This window comes from Lottia gigantea (assembly GCF_000327385.1).
Source record: "Lottia gigantea unplaced genomic scaffold LOTGIsca_101, whole genome shotgun sequence".
Lineage (NCBI taxonomy): Eukaryota > Metazoa > Mollusca > Gastropoda > Lottiidae > Lottia > Lottia gigantea.
Genome location: NW_008706772.1, coordinates 202,436 through 212,278, shown reverse-complemented (window position 1 = coordinate 212,278; position 9,843 = coordinate 202,436). Strand labels below are relative to the sequence as shown.

The window sequence follows — 9,843 nt, the reverse complement described above, 5'->3', positions numbered from 1 at the left end:
GAGAATCTTGTTTTCTACCCCTCTTTGTTAGCGTTAGTTACTATGTCGAACAACTTGAGTATTGGAGTTATTTCCCTTTATTCATGGCGGCCACCGGCAACATGGCGGTAAATTCGGGTGAGTTGTTAAATATTCCATTTATAATCTCAATAAGTACGAAAATGTTCCCTAGGACACATTTTACAATAAACAAGTGCTTTATTTATAAATTTATCACGCTAGCTTATAGATTCAACTGATTTTAAAAGCTACCTACTCTATTTCTTTTTGGTGTCTCTGAAATGCAAACGAGTATGCAAAGCAGTTTCAATTTCAAAATTTTAGATTATGATTATCCTACAAATTTTCATTGATAAAAATTCTAGCATATTGCCGAAAACTTGTTAAAAATTGTGGGGAATGTTGTGAGAAGGGATAAAAACAATTCATTTTTTTTTTATTTATTTAAAACAATAAAAATATAAAATCTGATGTCATCAACGTCATTGTTCAATGTTTTTATGTCTAGATCTAGGTCTAAAATTTCTTGAAAAAAGATTTTAATTCAATTCCTGGTTCTGACAAAGATACATAGTACCGTACCAAATTCAGATATAGATAAAGCTCTGTTTAACTTTTAATTGTTTGTTTTCTTTTTGAAATCTGAAAAGCTGTCATATACTAGTAAGGTAAGCTTACACTTCATGATTTCCTTTTAATTTCAGCTGCTCGATTATGGGGACCATTCAGATCATTATATGAAACAGTTGATGCTGCAGTGTTTCAGAAACAACCTAATTCTGCCTATGATTTAGAAGTAGCTCTCAAAAGACATAAACCAGATTTCATTTCCCTTCTGAAAAAGCCAGTAAGTTTATGAGATATTCATCAATATTGTTGAAAGGAAAACTGCAGGTAGGAGGAGTGAATATGAAGTAACTCTAACATAAACATTAACATGGAATTTTGAGGTCAAGTTAGATGGACAAGTTGACTCTAATAATACTGCGTATTTTAGGGACAGACCAAGTAGATAAATACCTTACAATTTTGTATTACTTGATTTAGACCTTTGAAAACAGTAAATTTTGTAAAGTAGTAGATAATTATGAAGTAAGATGTACCTTACAACAACTTGACATTATGTACTTGAATGTGTACAAATTAAATGGATGTCCATCAAACGGTTATTTTTACTCAAACTACGTCACCATCTTTATAAAAATTTGTTGAGCCAATGAAATTCAAGGAAGAAGAATATTTCAACTCAACCAAATTGGTTGCGCTAATTCAAGATATATTCATAGATGGTCTTCTGACTCTCTACTGACGGCATTGAGAGACAGGATGTTTCTGTCTAAGGTCTAGTGTGCTACAATCTGCATAAAGATCCCTAAAGCAGCTTTCATGGCTGAATTTCCTGTATTGCTCACTGCAAACAACAAACTGTTCTGAAATATAAAGAATATCATTTTGATTATTTTAGTGAGAGGAATGTTTGAAGCTGACTTTTTTTTTATTGTAGGCTAAGAATAATGGAGATAGAGAAGCTGTTAAAAAGTCTGCAACAGAAGGACTGGTGGTTCAAGGTGAACAGAGAACTCAGACATTCTCTCAACAGTTTATATCAGAAGCTCTGATACTCAGTGATCTATTTGAAATGAATGAATTGGCAGCTGTAGAACTTTTAATGGCAGGTAAATGATGATTTGAACTTTAGTATTCCAAAAATATTTCCAAGAGTAATCATTTAATTAGAAATAATACCAGTACGATAGTTTTAATGTTGGGGATACAAAACTTCCTCTTTTTAGAGAAATTCTTTTAATTTTCTGGCCAGTGCTAATTTTGTTTATTTTCAAATAAATCCAAAATTGACTTCCAAAGCATATCAAAATGATAAAATCTCCCCTGTACTCTACATTGAAGCCTATGGTCACTTTGACCCTCAGCTATATTTTATCAATGGTTTTTATTCCTTTATAGATATCGTCCTGCATAAAAAAATTTGCTCGGATTCTACTTGGATCATTCTAGATGTAAAATGTTTTCAACTGTCATTAGATTTTTCTTCTATTATCTCAAACCACAATCTGATTAAACTTCAGATATATTTTATGTTTTTTTGTCTACTTAGCTATTTTGCTTTCAATATAAGAGTGACCTAGAATATGTGTTGTAATGAAATTTTGTCCGACCATGAATAGCAGATGGAGTTACCCACAGCAAAACTACGAAATTTTAATCAAACTGAATTACTCATTATTTTTTTATAGGAGAGAATCAACTACCGAATTACCCTGGATTAACTCGAGGTTTAGTAGCTGTATTATTATATTATGATGGTAGAAGAAGCTTAGTTAATTCATTAAGAGCATTGATTCAAGCTAGAGAAGGGAGAACATGGTCACTAGGTGTAGCACCAGATATTGTCAATTATATTACAAAATATACTGATGAATTGTTAAAAGATGGCATTGTCAACAAAATATTGGGTAAGTTTTTCTTATTTGGACTTTTCAACAGAATAACTGGGGGAAGAACTCAGTGAATTTGGCTTGACTCTTGAAAGGGTTTAATATGAGTTAACTCTTAAAAATTAAACTTGATAATTTTTGAATGGAAAAACTGTGCATGGATTTCTCTTTTTTACTCTTGCGATGAGTCTGTTGGTGCAATCTTGGAAAGATGGACTGTTGTTGATTGGCTCATTAATGAACATTGTGTTTAAAATCTTGAAAAGTCATGCATGTACTATTGGTGAGTTCATGTAAAAACCTGTTGTTGGGGACTAGATTTTCTAAAATCTTACTGATTATATTGTAGATGTTATCAAGCCAATGGATTTAACTATTGAATTAGATAAATTACAAAGAGAAAGAGCATTGGGAACACCGAAACATAGAAAACAGGTATATTTTCTTAAAGACAAGTATATAGATATAAGATATAAAGTAAAAAAAATTCAACACAATATTATTGTACAACATCTTTTAATTATTTTTTACCCAAAATTACTAGAAACTATATTTTTTGTTTTACATGGCGAATAATTTAGTAATAACATATTATACATAAGAAGTTCAAAATGTCTGACATTTTCATTTTTTTTTTTTCAGGTTACAGATATATTCAATGAAATCAAATTAAATCTAGCAGAATGCATTTTTTGTTTGGCCTGTCAACAACCATTGAACAAGTCTGATACTTTGCGTCTGCTTGCTCATTTAAAGGGGGACAACTCTAATTCTGCTGATTCTTCACTTGATCCAGTCACTCTGTGTCTGTTGATGGCTCTTTACTATTGTTTTGATGTCAGCATATTGGAAAAAGAAGATTCAGATGGTATGTTTATATTCTGTTGTCAAAAATCATTTTCAACAATCTCATTGAATCAAGACTAAACTTTCATTCGTTTTATTAATCGCTTTTATTTTTATGTAGCCACTCTAGTTAGGGTCTAAAGACGCTGCTCTTGAACATTTATCTGTTTGATGACACTGCCAGCCAATCAGATTTTAACCCTTCAATCCACATGTGAAAACGTTGTTGAATTTATTGTCCACTGAAATAAGTGATGTATTTCTAGTTATAAGATTTGAACGACATGTAGAAGCAAGGAGCACATATAACAAAACACAAGACAATATTATGGAATATAAAACACTTCTTTAATAAGGTTGGGCACATAACGTTTCAACACAATATACACGTGTCGTCATCAGATGTAATTTCTAGTTAGTTGGTAGTGAGAAAATCATGAAACATGAATTTTGTTTTGGCACCTTTATCAAGAGGAAGTTTGAGAATACAGAACCTACCGGACACTTCATTCAGGAACTGGAATTGGTCGTTATTATTTGAAATCAAAATGAATTGTTTCTTCAGATATAGTGGGGAGATTTCCATTTATAAATGATAATAGGTATTTGACTGATATACATAAAGAAATAACATCAATACAACAGTGGGATAATAATGGTATGAGGGCATCTCTACAGTTCTCCTGGGCCAATATGTTACGTCAACTTTCACAATATCCTCTACCACAAGGTAATAAGAATTGATTGCTTTACAGCTACAAACAGCCACTGTTGCATACTTAGCAATCTCAAAATATTCTTAACCCTTTGAACACTGAATGTTAAAGGGATTGTTAAGAAGTTTTTAGAAAATTTTATGTGCAGGGGACACTGAAAGCGTCCATTTGCACCATTTCAATTTTCAATTAGATGTCTGTGGTTCTTGCAATTTCACAAAATTTTTGCATTTTATGACGTCACTATCGCATCGGTCCCTTATATATCAATGGTAGTTTTTGTGACCATGATGTTACTTTTAGTGGAATTTCAGGAGCCAAAGGCGTCGGACTGAATATATGAATGGTGCAAATTGGTGATATCAGTGTATCTGATACATGTAAAAAGTTTTGAAAACCTCTTTACAATCTCTTCAAAGAATTAAATGCCATATACCCTGTTGATGTTTCATCTCAACAAGTTTTTTTCAAATAACTTTTATCTTAAGTTGTATCTGTGATTTTACTTTTTCTAGGTTCGACAGAAATATTTGAAGCAGATGAACAACTGATGGATTTGGCTATAGATGGTCAAGTATTCTTATTTCTGAAAAACTCAGTATTATCTGTTAAAGAATTTTTCCAAGAGGTAAATTGTATTATTGCTTGTTTTTTGTCAAGCTTGGCAAATACTGTTTTTATGCTATTGAATGATTAAAGATGGGTTTCCTTATTTTTTAGTGTCAAATTAAGCAAACTATTTGATTAATTGATGTTTCTTATGAATCATTGTGAATCATATTGTTATATTCTCATATTGCATGTAATTAAGAGTTTTAACCAATTATAAATGTCCTTGTATGTACAGTCTGGATAAACAAAAAAAGACTATTTGACCTTTCTTGATTGGTCACTCATTGGAATTATGCTGGTAATTCACTTCTAATTTAGCTAATTATGAATTAATTATGGACATGTGAGACAATCTGGTATTTTTCCAAGTCATTAGAACACCACTACTTTCTATTCATATAAGTATTAGCATTTTCATTTCATAAATGAAAATAAAGGAACCCATCTTTAAATCTAAATATCTTGTTCTCTTTCGGTATCCCATTTGTGGTATTATTTTATTCAAAAGTTTTGACCAAAATTTGTCATCACAAATGTCACAGACATCTGACTGAAATCTAGATTGTCAGTTGCTAAGATAAAGCACTTTACTCATGGAATTTCTGTGTACTTTTTACACTAATCTTTGTATTGTGTCAAGGAAAAGGGAAGTGTAGAGTCTAGTGTATTTTGCTTCGCATAGCCAATGTTATCAAAATCTTTATGAGCGATGTCTATTTATTTCTAGGAGTTTTATGTTAGAAGAATCCATGGTTTGATAACAGATTTTATTTATCACATGCCATTAAAGGTAGATATTATTTAAATTTTTTATGTTCATCGACACTGATAGCTTCAATTTGCACCATTCCAATTTTCAATCAGACGTCTGTGGTTCTTGCAATTCCACTAAATCTTATTTATGACGTCACTAGAGGGGAGCTACCAGAAGTTACTATTAATATATATGCTGTTCCAATCTAGTGATGTCATCAAGTGGAATTGAAAGAACCAAAAACATGAAAATGAAAATTGGAATGCTGCAAATTGATGTCCCTGATACACATAGAAAGTTTAGAAAACCCCTTTAAGAAATACATTGTGTGCTCACTTCATAAGACAGTTGTGCTTAAAATCACCGTCAGTGCAGCTGATTTAGAAATATCAATACAGCATATAGTGTTCCTTAAGCCATCTCAATGAACTGGAATGAGAATGTAATCCACTTTGAATATTTTCAATAGGTAAAAGAATTAAGAAATAGAGGAGATGAGACAGCTAGAATTATCATGGCTCACCAAAATGAAGGTTTACAATCACCCGATCAGAGAAAAGACTTTGAAGAACTTTTATCTTTGGTCAGTTTATCTTGTAATTTTTATACGCCCACATGAAATGAGGAGTGTATATTGTCATCACCCATGTCCGTCGGCCCCTGCGTCTGTCCACAATTGCTCATAAACACTCTAGAAGGCACAATTCTTGACTGAACTTAAAGAAAAATTGGTATGATTGTTTGTATGAAAAGTGTATGACTGAAGGTTGAATATCTCATACTTGTGATTGTTACTGTACTGCTAAATATTTTTATCTAAAATCAAAGCTGCCAGTGGGTGTATATTACCTTGTCTGACAAGCTATCTTGATATTTCACAGACTTTTCAATAGAGAACTTATTGCCCAACTTTTTGTAAAATTAAACCTCTTGATATCAAAATACAAAAAATGAATTGTTAAAAATTATGGTAAAAATTTATTTATCTCTGCAATTTTCTGTTGTTCTGAATTGAAATGAAGTGACTTGTATAAAAGTAAAAATGTAAAATGTTTAATACTTCAATTATAGATGGTAGAACTGTACAGTACAGATGATTTAAATCTCGAGTTATCATTAGATTTCTGGTGTCCAGCTGAACCTACTGGTTTACAAGAATCAATGTATCACTATAGACCACCCCCTCGACAGGTAGGTAGTCTCCATCTATTCTATTATTCACCCCAAGTCTTAAATTTGGAAAATTCACAAAGCTAATATTTTGGTATCTTCATTTTAAAAGTGTTAGATCAGCTTTTATCAATTTATAGATTTCCTCATTAATGAATGGTGGTTAGTATCTGGATTTATTGGTTCATACAAATTAAGTGAAAAAGACTCTTGGACATCATACTGACTAGTTACCCATGAAATTTCAGTGCTGAAAAATACATTTCATTTGATTAAAATAATGTCAGATCACCAGTTATCTTTATTATAAATACTGACAGACAAATATGATATTGTGTTTTGATGATAGGGAACATGTTTTGATACCAAATTTCTATAACACAAATCAAATAAAATATTGGTGAAATGACCACTTCCCACGTATACACATACTGTTTACTAGGGTTAAAGATGGGTTCCCTTATTTTCATTTATGGAAATGAAAATGTTAATACTTATATGAATAGAAAGTAGAGGTGTTCTAATGACTTTGAAAAACCAGTTTGTCTCACATGTCCATAATTAATTCATAATTAGCTAAATTAGAAATATTCCAATGAGGACCGATCAAGAAAGGTCACAAAGTCTCTTTTTGTTTATCCAGACTGTACATACATGGACATTTATGATTGGTTAATACTCTTAATTATATGCAATAAGAACATAATGATAATTCGTTAGAAGCACTAATCACATTGTTTGCATAATTTGACACTACAAAATAAGGAAACCATCATTAATGCATGAATTGTCTATTCTAGTCTTTGGCAAACTAGAAGTACTTATCATATCGAACAACAGTTATGCTGTGTCATTTTAGAAAAAAACAATTGCTGTGAGTGTAGATAAACAATTGTAAAAGGACGAGTTTTTAGTGAAAGATTTGATTTTTTTGTTATTTTAGGTGGCTTTATATAAGTTTGTTAGACTAGCAGGAGACCTATTACCAGCACCACTCTATGTACCATATATTAGAATGATAACAGGTCTAGCCAATAGTCCACAATGTGCTCAACACTGTTTCAATTTACTCAAAATAAATGGTATGAATGCAGGTAACAGCAATTTCACTCACAGTTTTGCACTAATTGATCACAAATTTCTAATGGGCCTCATAAGGTACATCTGTAGTTCTAGTTACATGTGTAAGTAAGAATTTCGCTGCTAACCTTGAAGGCGTTGGGGAATTATCTTTTTAAGTGAGCAGGTCAGAGTAGCTGATAAAGAAAAGCATCTATTCATTCAACTAGGGTGGCGCTCAATTGGTTGATTAGGAACGAATGTTATATGTCACATTCAAAATTGAGCATTTTTTTTTTATAATATTGAATTCTGTCTACACCGACTTATTTTCGGCACACATGGAATGTCTTCTAAACCCTGTTTGAAATTGTTTTCTCTTAAAAATTTTAAATTCTGACTACACCTACTTTGTTTTGGGCACAATTGGAACGTAGTTTTATTGTACTTCCAATTGATTTCATGTATCTCGAATGTGCAGATATCACCAATCGAGCGCCCCCAACATTATACAACACATGTAAGGAATTACATTGGAAAGTGGGTATAACTGACTATTCTGATATATCATTTCATATGGCCGTATCCTGGTATATTTTGTAGGAGGATCAGCTAGTATGGTATCATGGGATCATATCTTTATGTCATTAAACCAATATTATACTAGTTTACGTCGAGAACAACCTAATAGTATAGAAGCTGCTCATTCTTACAGAACACATCATACTAGAGGTATCTCTATACAAGAACTAGAAGGCATTATAGCTGTATTGAAATTAGCTCAGTGTATTATAAAACAGGTATGTTCCACAAAACTTCCTAAAAATTGAAGCACCACAGTTATAGAATATTTGCTTGCCAATAGATTTTAAGCTCAAAAGGAACGCCTACTTGATCACGTTAAAATTTTTGAGACTCATCCATGGTACAGCATGAAGTCATAAAAAGGGAATGACATAGGTAAAGAGACAAGAACATCATATCGGCAGATAGAACTGGACCATTCAATTTTTTGAAAGGCAGGTTTAAGCAAATAAGCAGTTGTTTTGGCAAAATTTGTCATGGACTATATAGAATAGCATGACTTTGTTTTTCCTATAATTGTACTTGATATATATTTTAAAGGGGTATTCCTTTTTTTTGTAAAAAGTTTTCATTATCAAAAACATCATAAATTATACCTGAAAATATTTCTAAAGCATGCTATCTATTTATATCTATGTATCTACTTGATCAAACTGAATTTGTTTTAAAAGGGTTAATTAAAAACTGAGAGTACTTATTATTAATTAAGTTCAATATTATTGATTGAAACCTTCAGAATATGTAGGAGAAATATTTCTCTACAATTAGGTGTTTATCTTAATCAAATCCATACAGTAGTTTTCTAACAGCTTCCAAAAATGCATGTTAGATAATGTTTTTAAATTATTTTGGCATTTACAAATTGACGGCTAGATTACTCTACATTTTGGTCTAAAGTTTTCACAAATATGAGCAAAATTTTTTCAACCTACAAAAAAAGCAGAATGTCCCTTTAAGTTTCAAAATGTTTTGTTTTAGAATGAAAATTGTCGAAGTGCTATATGGGAGAATCAACAATGGAGTGCTAATATATTACTATTTGGTTTAATTGGTTGTAGTATACCATCACTATTAAAAGCTGAGATACTGAAAACCTTATCATATTTAGCATTAACACCATCTATAGCTTCTAATATCTGGCAAACATTGGAGATATCACAAGTAAGTATCATTTGATATATTAATGCAGTGTATGTAAGTGTAATGTAGGGCTGCAACGATTCTTGAATTTGCAATTCGGCACTCATTCAACGATACGATTTATTGTGATAATTATCGCGGTTCATTTATTAATATTTACATTTCTACTATCACTCCCTTCAATAAACCAGTTAGCCAAACCGGCGTTTATTTTCCAATAACTGTAGTTTGTCACGTGACAATAAGGCGTATGAATACATCGAAAACGAAAACGAGGATTGACCCAAGTTTTTACCTAGAGTCTAATCTAATTTTACAATTTATTAAATTTACAATTGTTGTTAATATTTCAATGGAATATTAAATATTTGATAATTCTATCATCCAAATAAGACTGTCTATTTATAGAACTATATTGTTAGGGGCGGGTCGGTGAACTTGATTTTAGCGTATTTTATCACAAAAGATAAACCAATGTAAATATAAGGAATGAATGTGGATCTTG

The 9,843-nt window shown here is 31.5% G+C and overlaps 1 protein-coding gene across 1 annotated transcript in view; it reads left to right on the top strand.

Annotated features, from left to right (window-relative positions):
- Positions 1–101: 101 nt before the first annotated feature.
- Positions 102–9,843, top strand: part of LOTGIDRAFT_237278 (hypothetical protein) — a gene marked incomplete at both ends in the record, with an annotated part of 27,263 nt that continues 17,521 nt past the window's right edge. Inside the window, 14 exons of the mRNA XM_009046413.1 lie at positions 102–117; positions 705–847; positions 1,505–1,676; positions 2,256–2,474; positions 2,806–2,891; positions 3,099–3,324; positions 3,868–4,032; positions 4,534–4,646; positions 5,358–5,420; positions 5,854–5,967; positions 6,456–6,575; positions 7,498–7,648; positions 8,217–8,413; positions 9,177–9,359. Coding sequence (XP_009044661.1) covers positions 102–117; positions 705–847; positions 1,505–1,676; positions 2,256–2,474; positions 2,806–2,891; positions 3,099–3,324; positions 3,868–4,032; positions 4,534–4,646; positions 5,358–5,420; positions 5,854–5,967; positions 6,456–6,575; positions 7,498–7,648; positions 8,217–8,413; positions 9,177–9,359 — 1,968 coding nt within the window. The remainder of the gene's footprint in view (positions 118–704; positions 848–1,504; positions 1,677–2,255; positions 2,475–2,805; positions 2,892–3,098; positions 3,325–3,867; positions 4,033–4,533; positions 4,647–5,357; positions 5,421–5,853; positions 5,968–6,455; positions 6,576–7,497; positions 7,649–8,216; positions 8,414–9,176; positions 9,360–9,843) is intronic.